Source organism: Buceros rhinoceros, unplaced genomic scaffold (genome assembly GCF_000710305.1).
Source record: "Buceros rhinoceros silvestris isolate BGI_N320 unplaced genomic scaffold, ASM71030v1 scaffold38745, whole genome shotgun sequence".
Taxonomy (NCBI): Eukaryota; Metazoa; Chordata; class Aves; order Bucerotiformes; family Bucerotidae; genus Buceros; species Buceros rhinoceros.
Genome location: NW_010411811.1, coordinates 1 through 12806, shown reverse-complemented (window position 1 = coordinate 12806; position 12806 = coordinate 1). Strand labels below are relative to the sequence as shown.

At 35.6% G+C, this 12806-nt stretch overlaps 1 protein-coding gene across 1 annotated transcript; it reads left to right on the top strand.

Moving 5' to 3' along the window:
- Positions 1-1708: 1708 nt before the first annotated feature.
- RPAP3 (RNA polymerase II associated protein 3) lies at positions 1709-12436 on the top strand. Its single transcript, XM_010136142.1, has 12 exons — positions 1709-1868; positions 2427-2567; positions 3055-3177; positions 3905-4032; positions 4549-4670; positions 5028-5098; positions 5914-6042; positions 7492-7619; positions 9288-9409; positions 9829-9899; positions 10032-10148; positions 12221-12436. The coding sequence occupies exons 1-12, from the start codon at positions 1716-1718 to the stop codon at positions 12434-12436; spliced, it is 1521 nt and encodes a 506-aa protein (XP_010134444.1). The 5' UTR covers positions 1709-1715.
- The last annotated feature ends 370 nt before the right edge of the window (positions 12437-12806 follow it).

The window sequence follows — 12806 nt, the reverse complement described above, 5'->3', positions numbered from 1 at the left end:
CCGGTCTCTAGGGTAATGCGGCTGCTCCGCCGTGGAGTCGCTGGGACGGGGCAGCCCTCGCGTGTTGGGCAACGCAAAGGAAGGCCCTGGCGTTGCCCTTCAAATAAAACCGCCTTAAAGAGCTGTGCTGGGAGGGAGCCTGCTGCCAACGCGTGGATTAAGATCGCTGCTTGTATGCAGCAAGCAGCGTTGGGGTAACAGGAGCAACTTACGCTTGTACAAGATGCTGTAGAGTGCCAGAAAACAAACAGCTAGATCTAATGCTGGATTTTCACCCGTATAGGAGTGTTATTTAAAGTTCAAGAGATTACAGCGTACTTTCTTGTATCTTTTGAAGCATCTTGTTCTAGGTACCATTGGCCAGGGTATACTGGGCTGTACAGAGTATTTGGTATGTCCATGCCCAGGTTTTGTGGCATTAACTGCCAGAAAAGATTTTTAGGAAAATTACGTTGCTAAGCAGAAGCATGTTACCACCTATATATATATTAGGGAGAAGCACAACTGCTGCAGCAGGGCATCTACTCAACTGTTTACTCCTGATGATGGCTAAATATTTATGCTTTGGTAGTGTTAGTTCTCTAGTGGTGTGTTTTCTGTGAGACTCTTGTCCAGAATTGTGGGCAGCACGTTGTATTGCAGAAATCATTAGTTTTGTTGGGTCCGTAAATTTTTATATTTCTGTCCTACTATGTTATTGTTACCAACTGTTAAAAAATAAACAAAGACCTTTTTGTCCCTTAAAAATTTTGTGTGTACTATCTCTGTAAATAGTTTATTTATCCACATGTGAGGATTGTAATTGATCCTGAAGCTTTCAGTCAAGAGGTCGTAGTTATCAAACATTCATAGCTTTTTTTGCCCAAGCCTGTGTTTAGTTCACCATGAGTTACTTAATCATGATTCTTCTGAAAATACGCATGCTTTATGGTGTCAGCTTTTTATGCTATGGACTCTACAAATATCTGGGTTTTTTTTTTTCTTTTTGAATTGTAACGAAGGGGTTTTTTTGCAGTTACTTTTTACTCATGACTGTGATAACAAAATGTCTTTCACTTGTCGCTAAAATTAAGACAACAAAATAATAATTATTAAACAGTATTTGTTCCCTTGGAAGGCTACAGATGTTTACAAAGAGCATATTCAAAGTATATTCTGGACTTGTAATTCACTGGACTTCATCGTAAAATACCTCATATGTGTGTTTACTCATTCCTGTGCCAAAAATGTGTGCATTTTTAAGTGTACATGTAGGGGCTGAAGGTGCTTTTTGGGGGTTGGTTTGTCAGATGTCTTGTTTCTGTTCAGATACAAGGCAGCATGCATGTCTTTTTTTTTTTTAAAAACTTTAATGTTAATGTGTGAGTTTTCTAAAGTTTGTCATTTGGGAAACAGTGCAGAAAGTGTTTTAAACTAAGATCAACTTGTTATCACTTTCAGGATTTTCAATGACTTGTTGGGCACTTACACTCAATTAGAAAAGCATGACTTCCTGTTTATGATGATATACGTTCTTTTATCTGAATAACATGGCTTCCCTTCATTTTTTTTCAGAGGTTTAAATTGTGTTTCTTAGTGTTTTAGTATTTCATGTTCCTACTATGCTGTTACATGCTGTCTTGCGTGTAAGTTAGACTTCTTCATTCATCTTCAGTCTTCATTTTGAAATAGATGTCTTCCTTTTTTTTTTCCTTGAAATTTGGCAGATTACAACAATGAGTGCACCAAATAAAGCCCTAGAACTACAGTTGCAAATGAAGCAAAACACTGAAGAGCTGCAAGATTTTATGAGGGAATTGGAGAGCTGGGAAAAAGATATTAAAGAAGTGGATTCTGAACTAAGGAGACAGAGTGGTGTCCCAGAGGAGGTAAAAATCACAAATCCAGCATCAATATTAAGTCAGCTATTTATAATGTGATAGTGTTTATAATAATTACTTTTTGCTTCAGCAAAATTACGTGTGTTGCATTAAAACACCTGGATAAAAGGTATGAGCTAACCCAGCTGACTTGTTCCTCATTTGAAGCAGACCAAAGATTCCTCTGTGAAAAACTGTTCTGCCAACAGAGCTGTGGGGCAGTAGCCTCTGGAGGTGATGGGGCCAGTAAATTTTTACTCAGTTCCAAGTAGATCTGAAATATTTCTATTTGCCACATCTGCGTTACATATTTGTTGCTGACTCTCGTTGTATTGATGTGATACCTCAGTGATGTTCTGCTGAGAGTCTTCTAAAGCTTAGCTTTGTATCATACATGTAATATTTGCTATTATTATGTATTGAAAGATTTAGACTTGTTGTCTGTAGTGGTTTTGTAGAGTTTCTGAGAAGAACTATTTACTAGCTAGTAGGTAAATACTATATCTAGATACAGGTATTGTAGATAGATTCTTCAATACAAGTGATTTTGCACTCATTTCAATTTAGAATTTGCCACCAATTCGAAACAAGGCTTTTAAGAAAAAGAAGAAAAGCAAAAGTAAAGTCCCTTCAAAGATAACCAATGAGGAAAACAAGAAAAACAAGATCAAGTCTTACGATTATGAAGCATGGGGAAAACTTGATGTGGTGAGTCAGAATATATGCTTGTTAACTGATTCTTGTCCCCTGTTAATTCCCTTTTAAATAAGATGTTGTTGTAGTGCTGGGAGTTAAGTCCATGAGTCAGTATCTACTGTGCTGGGTACTGTATGAACGTAGAAAGTAGCTTTCTCTGCAGATAGTTATGTGTTTAAATTTGGAGTACTGAGAAATACTTGAGGTTTCTATTGACTGTGTTTTCATCTAGCATATTGATTTTGACTTCAAGGAGAAAAAAATGGTTGAACAGTAAGTCTATTAAAACATCTTAAAATTAGTAGAAAACAAGACTACACATAGCTGGCAGTATTCAAGGATAGGTCCCTTACTTTTGAAGTACGGAATACTCCTTAGTACAAAAGGACTTAAGAAGCAGAGATTTTTAAAAACACGCTACTAATTCTCTTAAAGTCTTAGTTACATTTTTTTGCATTGTTAAATTATAATGAAGGTAATTTGTTTTATCTGATTTCAGGATAAAATACTTGAAGAACTTGATAAAGAAGATAGTACTCATGAATCTATATCCCCAGAATCTGACTCTGAAGAAGATGGAATTCGTATAGATACAGAAAAGGCTCTTGCAGAAAAGGAAAAGGTTGTAGCATTATAAATATTTGTTATTTGTAAAGTAGCAATTTAGACATAGGAGCATTTGTAGTTTCTTTTGGAAGATTATCCATTGAGACCACAATTCTTGTAGAAGAATTGCCTATTTGGAATTTTTTATATCTATTCTCCTGCCTGTTATTCCAAAACAGAAAATTCTTACTGCATTTCTGTTTCTTCTCATTGCTGTTTGCAGCAAAGCCTGTCAGAATCTGCTTAATGTACGCTTACGATGATTAATGTGGCTTTTTGCTTTGAGAAGTTTGTTTGCTCTATGGAATTGCCATATGGATAAAACTGATGGTTACCCGATCACAGGTTGTGAATGCTCCTAACTAGATCCCCAAGAATTTGATATTAGTCCTTTTAAGCAGCCAGTATGCATGGTAACAGTGGGTGAACTTGGATATCTTCCTTGCCTTGGTTCGTACTAGTTCAGTTTTGCCTTATTTTGCAAGTAGAATAACAGCAAGACCTGTCTCATGCCGTGTATAATTAAACCATGCCATTGTATAAATCATGAGCAATATCTGATAAGGGATACTCAGAATATTTTAGGTAAAAGAAATGTTTAATGGTAAACCATTCGTTTGTGAGAAACGCTGAACAAAAATGTTTGCCTGTTCTAAAATACAAGCTTTGAATTTTTTCACCAAAAATTAATAACGTGTCTGTCAGTGTGCAGTAATTTGCTAAAAAGACTTTTCTATTCACAGGGTAATAACTACTTTAAACAAGGGAACTTTGATGAAGCTATAAAATGCTACACCAGAGGGATGCACTTTGATCCATACAATCCAGTATTGCCCACAAACAGAGCATCAGCATTTTATAGAATGAAAAAGTAAGACTTGTATTGTTAAATGCATAGTATTTTCTTCTTTGAAATGCCACCTTCAGGTTTTTTGTCTGGTTTTAATTATTGGTTATATTATTTATCATGCTCTGATACAGTCTATGTAAGACTGCAGTTAGAACATGCTTTACAGTTAAATAGGAGTTGCTGGAATAAGGAATCTGAAGTATCTCTTACCGTTTTTCCCTCTGCTTTCATGCTAGAAACACATCTTCTGTGTTACAGTGCTAGACTTAAGTAGTGACCTGTTTCTTCATTTTTTTTTTTTAATTTGCCTTTCTGGTTCAGTCATATCTATTTCTAGGGCTTTGATTTGTTTGGGGTAAGAAAGGGTACAGGGAAGTTGGTTATTCTTTATGTTGCAGTAGTTGGCCTCTCTTTTCCTTTCCTGTTTTTGGTTTTTTGGTTTTTTTCTGAAGCAAAGCTTCAGATTAAGCTAAATCGGTAAGTGTTGGGGTTTGTTACTTAGATGTGTCCAAACTAAGCCGGTTGTATTTTTCCTAGGTTTTCTGTTGCGGAATCTGACTGCAATTTAGCACTTGCTTTAGATAAAAATTACACAAAGGCTTATGCCAGAAGAGGGGCTGCTCGCTTTGCTTTGAAAAATCTTCAAGGGGCTAAAGAAGGTGTGTCTTTTTACAATTCTTCCCTTAACTGTTTGTCTGTCCACTTGATTAAAGATCCTGCAATTTGCTTATTTGGTGTGAGAATTTAATTTTCATTTCCTGTAAACAAAGAAATGAAATACCGTATTGCATATTCTCCTGGCAAGGTAAAATTCAAGCAGCAAGTCCAAATGATTGCTGTAGCCATTAGTAGTTTTAGAATAATTCAGCTGTCTTAGAATAATGTTTTCTGTGTAATTTCTTTGGCTTCTTGGGTAACTACAAAAAAGGGTTATCTCCAAAGGATGCTCTTATTTTATCTCCAATTACTGGCCTATGTTTCCTACCTGAAACATTGTTTTCTGATTTTTCTGATAGATTATGAGAAAGTTTTAGAGCTGGATGCAAACAACTTTGAAGCGAAAAATGAACTGAAGAAAATTGATCAGGTAATAAGATTAGTAAGACCTAACATAAGTTAATACACCCTGTTCAGTTTATATCTGTATCAATTTATATTTATAACTGAATGCAACAATATCTTGTGCTTTTTCTGGCATTTAGTTCACTGAGTCAAAGTTCTTTTTTTTTAAAAAAAAAAAGCTTCCCTCAGATTGTTTTTCTACCTCCTGCACTGATGTTTGTTTTCAGTCATGCTTAGTATTTTGGAACAAGTTAGTGCTGCATATGAGAGAACCTGTGTGCTCTCTTGGCTGTAAAGCTGACCTGCTGACCTGCTTGTAGTCGTGCTGATCACTGTGGTTTGCTAAACCAGAAAGTGCGTTTAAGCCCAGAACATAATCCTCTGTTGCAAGTCTGATCTATTCCATGACAGGGAGCTGATCTGTCATTATTGTGTGAAGATGCCTTCACTACGTGAATATACCTCTTCAACTGTAGTTTTGAAAGTGCTTGAAAATATTTTTTTTCAGAATGAAGACCCGAAGTTTCCAGTAACTGAAAAAAATAAATGATTTGTGAATGGGAGTATATATAGACAGGTTCTGTGGGTCGTTTTACATTGGCTTCAGAAATAATGTAGTTTTTATTTATCAAGCAATATTCTGACTCACAGTCCCTCATAGAAATATGTTTTCAAGAGCAGTTTGGAATGATCAGTTTGCATTCAGCTTACAACACAGGCGCTTCTGTTGAAATGCTTGACAAATTCTTTCATCTTCAAAGTTTAGAATTTATCATCATTTATGTTCTGAAAATGCGTAAGTGGGGAAATATTGAGGGGGGAAAAATTACATCTTTGCAGGCCCTGTCATCAAAAAGTTCAGAACAGAAAGAATTTGAAGATGCAGTCTGGCCAGAATTAACAGGTGAAGAGAAGAAGCGCATTGAAGACGAGCAGCTCAAGCAGAAAGCTATTTCAGAAAAAGATCTGGTAAGTCACAGGTTCTGCGGAACAAGAGAGAACTAGCAAAGAAAAGTGGTGTGTTAATTAGCTATGCAAATGTGTAAATTAAACCTGATACTGTTTTGAACTTCATATATACAGTGTCTTTGTTACAACCTTGTTTCCCATTTTGGGCTCTATAGGCAGGAGAGGGGGAGAGTGAGTTCTGTTTCAACTCTTCTGGAGGAGTAATTATAATTATACAAGGTAGCTTCTACAGCCCAAATTATCTATGATAAATTTCAGATTAGTAAGATAAGTAGAACTTGAACTGCATTTTACAAAGATGCCATTTCTTCAGTATTACGTGCATCTCGACCCCTGCTTGTCCAGGGAGAGTTGTGGACTATTTCTTGTGTTTTCAAACCTCTGATTACATAGTGAAAAGTAGTTGCAAAAAGGACTTTAGGGAGTGCAACAACAATGACAATAAAAATGGATTTCTGGATGCGTGGTCTTGACTCACAGTTGACTCTACTGATTTCTCCATCTCCTCACTATAGCAATTAAGGAATATTATTATCAACTCAACCATAGTTTTCTTTCTGTTCTCTTACCAAACTATTTAACTTCTGACTTTTTATCAATATTCAGGTTTTTTTTACGTATTGTAAGAGGTAATTAGTAGGAAAAGAATGATAGCGTACATTATGTAAGTAAAAGGAACAAACGATTGAAGAGGCCACAGAAAAGAAATTTCAGTCCAGTGCGATACTTGATTCATAGCAGAGCTGACTCACTGTGGGCCTGATCCTGGCAGCATGGATTCTGTCAAGTCTGAGCTGTGGTCTTCACTTTTGCCAGTGAGTAGAGTAGTAATGAAGAAGATAATACATGGCTTTATATTCGTACTGAGAAGCAAAACATAACTTTAGTCTTTTGGAAACAAACATAAGAAGCCATGGAATTTTGTTTTACGGAGCATTAATTAGAAAAGAGAGCAGCACTGGGGCCCAAATAATATTTGAGGATAACAGTTTCATGGGTGTAGCTGGATAAAGATGGATTTTTGCACCGCAGAAATTCGTCTTGACTGTGGAATTGTAAACAAGCTTTGTTCAGCTTGTGTTTACATTCGGGAGGTACAGGGTGGCTTACCCTGTGCATCAAGAGTAAAGATAAATCACAAGTTACAGACTTGTAAGTCTGCACTTAAAATTTGCTACATGTATAGTTTTTTTTTTTTTATCCCTGAAGTTCTAGAAAAAGTAAGTTTTGGGTTTTTTTTTGTTTTCTGATTTGTTTGTTGGGTTTTTTTGTGGTCTGCCTCCCAAGCTTAGATACGAAGAAACGTGCCATAAATGTATGCCCTGATGTGGGTATTCTTTGTGCTTACCTTCTGGATATTGTGACCCTGTCTACTAAAAAGGATAAGAAAGGCTCATTGCACTCGATATTTATCAAAACTATTTTTTTTTCCTAACCTAAATGTTACAGGGTAATGGTTATTTCAAAGAAGGAAAGTACGAGGCTGCAATAGAATGTTATACCCGTGGTATAGCAGCAGATGGCACCAATGCCCTTCTGCCGGCTAACAGAGCCATGGCCTATCTGAAGATTGAAAAGTAAGTAGGATGGCTTGGGCTAAACTGTTTGTTTTTGTTGTTGTGAACTAGACAGAAGAGTAATCAGGTAGATTTTCACTCAAGTTACTGTCACTCCTTCTAATTCTTTTTAGAATTCAGTTTAGAATAAATAATATTGGAAATGATAGAGTAACTCAGTATGTGTGATCACAGTGCATTTCATAGGAAAGAAGTTCTGAGAGAATAAAATAGCATCAGTGTGAAATTATAGTTTCCAGAGTTTGATCTTCTTTCTTTTATATGTGTAAAATTCTAGGTATTCGCCTTTTTCAAAGGACCTGCCTGAAGCTTTATGGTTTTTTTGACTGTAAAGCCCCGTCAGCTATTAAATGTTTCACCGGAAAAATAAGTGATTTGAAACTTCTGACTTCAAAGGGAATGGATAGGAGCTCTTTCTGGAAATCGTCATCTTTTAACATTTTTCTTTATCTCCACTAATGGAGACGTATATGTGTAGTTAGTTTAATTTTAATTAAGCTTAGTTCAAGTAATCCAGTAAGAGTGGGAAATGCATGTTTTCCAGCAAATGAGAGAAATTCCATATGACCATTTTAGAGGTCTGAATTTTTTTTTACTCCCTGGTGGTACGGTAGTTTAAACCTTTTAAACTGGTAGCATAAGAAGCAGAGAGCTCTAGCTTAACATGGTGAGTGGCTGTAGAGTCAATACATTGATCTCAAATTATAAGATTATAAAATAGGTTGCACAGGTAGTATTTCTCACACAACATTTGTAATTTAGGACTGAAGCCATAGTGGGCATCATAATGCAAGTAATATTCTCAGAGAATCAGAGGAAGTGATCCTTTAACTGAATGACCAAGCAGGAAAATCGATTCTTTAAGATAGTGTACCATGGGTCTTTATGTTTTAAAAAGGACTAAAACATAAAGTGCAATAGAAGCTCATTGGTATTCTTATGAACCTCTAGAACTGATAAGAGCTTAAAAAAAAAAAAAAAACAAAAACGATTATTTCCACAAATTTAAAGATAGATTGAAGGAGGAGAAGAGGAATGAATGAAAATACGTTAATATGCACATAGTGGAATCATGATCTAATGTAACTAAATATAACTGGGATAAGGAAAATTGATCTTACGGTGAAACAAATTTCTTTAATGCAAGGTTATATTGACTTCTCATTCTGAAACAGTTAAGGACAACTCCAATTCAGATGTAGAGGAATTCTCATATATGCTTGCTTCTTCTTTCTTGGATTTTGTTTGTTCTAATGGTATTTCTGGTATTTCTATTGAATTACAAAGCTATGATGCTGACTTTCATTTTAAGACCATGTAACATTTGAAGTGGACTCTGTTCTGACAAGATATAAACATTTACTTCCACAGAGGAAGTGGATTTCTCTGTGATGCTAAAAAGAATATCAGCTATGTGTCATGAGATACCAAAAGATTTGGCTGAGATTTCAAAGTCCTGAAGAATCATATTTTATGTTTACTTTTATTTTACATTTTATTTCAGTGGTGTGTATTTTTATATATATACATATATACTTAATATATATATTATATTACATACGTAATCAAAATCTATCTTTGTATTTTAATTGTTTTGGGTTGCTCTGCCTTTTAGTTGAAACTGCCTCTTGAAACTGATTATTAATTTTGTACTACTCTTTTGCTGAGATATGAAGAGGCAGAAGATGACTGTACACAAGCTCTGCTCTTAGATGCCTCTTATTCTAAAGCCTTTGCCCGAAGAGGAGCTGCCAGAGTTGCTCTTGGAAAGCTAAAAGAAGCAATGCAAGGTATGACTTTGAATTAGCCTAGGTGTGATAGAGATGGGTATAAGACAAGATAAGGACATCCTGCGGTTTTTTTATCTGCTAGTAGCAATTGTATCAATTGCTGACTAAGTTATCAGTGCAACAGTTAAGAATGGTGGAGTTTTGTTGTTTTTCACTGAATATGGATAAAAACGGTTGTGTTGGTACCCACTGATTGGAATACAGTTTTATATGACATTACAACTATTGCTGCTTATAAGTAGTAAGAAATAGTTTGAAAAATGTTTTTTAAAACTAGGTCATGATATAAGCATTAGGATGAGTTACCTGTTTTGAATTATTTTAGAGCTGTGAAAGGAAAATAGAAAGCTTAAAAATTTGCCCAAGAGTACTTTGTGACTTGAAATGTCTACAGTTTTCATATGTGTTTTTTCATTCAGATTTTGAAGCTGTTCTGAAGCTGGAACCTGGAAATAAACAAGCAATAAATGAACTCACTAAAATAAGGAATGTATGTATACGTTTTTCTTTTTAATAAAGCCTATAGTTATAGAATGTTTTCATTCTTTTATTACATATTTTTTAACATCTTTAATTATTCCTCAAACTTTTGATCTTTTTGACAATTTACCATTTTTTTCAGGAATTAGCTGAGAAAGACCAACAGACTCATCAAGAATATCCTGCAGTATTGATAAAAGAGGAGGAAATAAAAAATATAGTGAAGCTGATTGATAATCCATTACAACTGAAAACAACAGTAAGTTGTTGTGTTTTATGAGTTGCTTTCTATAATGATGGGAAAAGTAGAGCTTAAAGTGAAAATCAATTTCTTGATTCTTTATGTAGACTAACTCCTGATACATATGTCTTGCCAGTGGAAAGCCCAAAATTTACAGATTTACTCTTGATATTTTTTAAGAACGGAGCTTCAGTATTTCAATGTGTGGAATAGTAGTGGTAGAGTAAGTGTTCAGCCTACAGTACCACACGCAGGAAACATGGAGTGTGCCTACATCTATAACATGAAATGGGGACACAACCCCACAACCCTCTCCTGGCTCCATAGCTTACGGTGCAGTTGAGCGTAAAGGGGAGACGGTTGAGTCTTGGTTGAGATTTGCAAAAGCTCTGGGTGAACTTTCCTTCTCTTCATCTGCGTGTACATTTCTTTAGCAGCTGTTGTGGTAACTAGACATGTCATATGGTGTCACTGCAAGAGCCTTGAGCCTGCGTTTTCATCCACATGAACTGTAGAATAGCTGGGTATTGGTTTTCAAGAAGCAATATTTTTTGAGTATGAATTATCAGTGGTTATAGTCAGATTAATGGGTTACGTATGACAAAATACAATAATACAGAGAGTAACAGCAGTGTTCTTTATGTATTAGGCTTCCCCATTCAGTACATCTGATCTCTACTCCGCAGTGAGTTGTGTAAATACAAAGCATGCTTACACTTCGTATGGCATACTGTAGTGTTCTGCCTTTGATTTCAAAATGTTTGTTTACTTCCATTAAATATATAATTCAGATGGATAGTTTTCGTAGAAAAACGTCTGATTATTTTCATTCTCTTTTTTTGGAAGGGGAGGGGTGGGGGGTTGCAGAGCGGGGCGTGTTACATGCTCTGTATTACCAAACACAAGAAATGCATTTAGGTTTCTAGAAATATTGTGAAGTAGCTGAAATAATATAGACAATTATATTAAGTTTTCAGTTTGGCCACTAGATTAAGCAGAGATACTAGGTTGATTGTTTTTTTCCTTGTTATGATGTTAAGGTAGAACAAGTATAAATGAAGCGTCTGTGCTTTTAGTACTGCCCAGTGATTGCAGAGAGAGTGTTAATTTTGTGTCATATCTAGCAGGCAGCCTCCCAGTCTTAGCACAGTGATGAGATGGTATATTGTCAAAGCAAAGCATGTATCATCTGTCAGTACACCAACAAGACGGGGCGGGGGGAGGGGGGGTTGGCAGAATTTGAAGCAGTTTGCAAACTGCTGTGAAGACTAATGATGGGATTATGTTTAAAGCTGAACAGAGAAAACTGCCATTTGTAGAAGTCTAAGTCACTGAGTATGTTTAATTTTGTGTATTTGCATGTGTATTTCTAGATCAGTATACACTATGTTCATATTCAGGAAATGAAATTGCAAAGTAAAAGGTGATGAATTTCCTGACCCCTGCCCCCTCTACTTCCCCCACCCCAAATGGTGCTTCGTTGTCAGACCTGTGAAGGTAGTGCTTAGGTGATGATCAAAAATAATGGTGATCATGTAGAAATTAAACAAGTTGAAGCATTTTGAATAGCATGTCCTCTAGTGGTGGAATTAAATGTCTCTTGATGTATGTAACTTGGTCAACCAGCAGGGCTAAGTTACAGATGCTTATCATACCAAATTTTAAATTGAGGGTCAACGCCTATGTTGCTGAATACTTACTTGTTTAGCTTAATTACAAAGCTTGACCAGCTCATTGGTCAAAATACATGGTAGCCCTTGCCTATTCAACCTTAATGGGGGGGAAATAAGTTTTGGGTTTTTTTTTTAATTGCTGGGAAAACAGAATGCAGATTCTGAGGTCCTCTAGAGTAAGGATACATTGGATGGAAGGTAATGCAATAAATGATCTTATAAGACTTCCTGTAGAAGGTCATGAAATTTCATTTTTTTGCTACTTATCTTTGTTGAAAGTATTTTCCATGTGCACCAACACAGATGAAACTGGTTGTCATAAGATTATTGAAAACTAAACACAGCTGCTTATCTGGGGCCTGTATATACACTGATGTTGAGGCTATACACATGACAAGAGGTATGTGTTCTGTTTAGAAGCCTTTGCGAAGAATAGCCATTGAAGAAATTGATGATGACACACCAAATAGTGATTTGCCCAGCACTACTTCTTTAGTCAATAACTGGAGGAATTCAGTGAGTGTTGAAACAACAGAGAATCTCGATCAGGATGATCAATTGACTACCATGGACATTCCAAAAGCAAAGCACTTGAAAATAGAAGAAATCAGTGATATGTCACCATTACAGTAAGTATAAAAATTCTGATAGCCTTTTGAAAAGGTAAATGTAGTTGAAATCTTTGTTTTCAGATTTCTATATATGATGAGGTATCAAAAGTATTTTGGAGAATTTGAATTAAAGAAAATATTGAAAGAAACTGCAGTTCTAACATGTCTGCCTCTTTCATCAGGTAGTGGTGAGACAGGTATGGGCTATTTAGTGTCAGACTGGAAATTAGTCTTGTTTCTTACACTGCAAATATAAAGAAATTCGTAATATTTTCCTGTATGCCATACTCCCTCCCTTGTGCAGTTCATCTTCCCTAGCTGCGATTTTTTTTTTTGATTTACAAATAAAATAAAAATAGAAATTAAATACAAATAAATAAAAATATTTATTT

Coding starts and splice junctions, on each gene's coding strand:
- RPAP3 (XM_010136142.1), top strand. CDS start 1,716: ATGAGTGCACCAAATAAAGCCCTAGAACTACAGTTGCAAATGAAGCAA. Junction 4,671..5,027: donor TCTTCAAGGGGCTAAAGAAG/GTGTGTCTTTTT, acceptor TTTTTCTGATAG/ATTATGAGAAAGTTTTAGAG. Junction 10,149..12,220: donor CATTACAACTGAAAACAACA/GTAAGTTGTTGT, acceptor TGTTCTGTTTAG/AAGCCTTTGCGAAGAATAGC.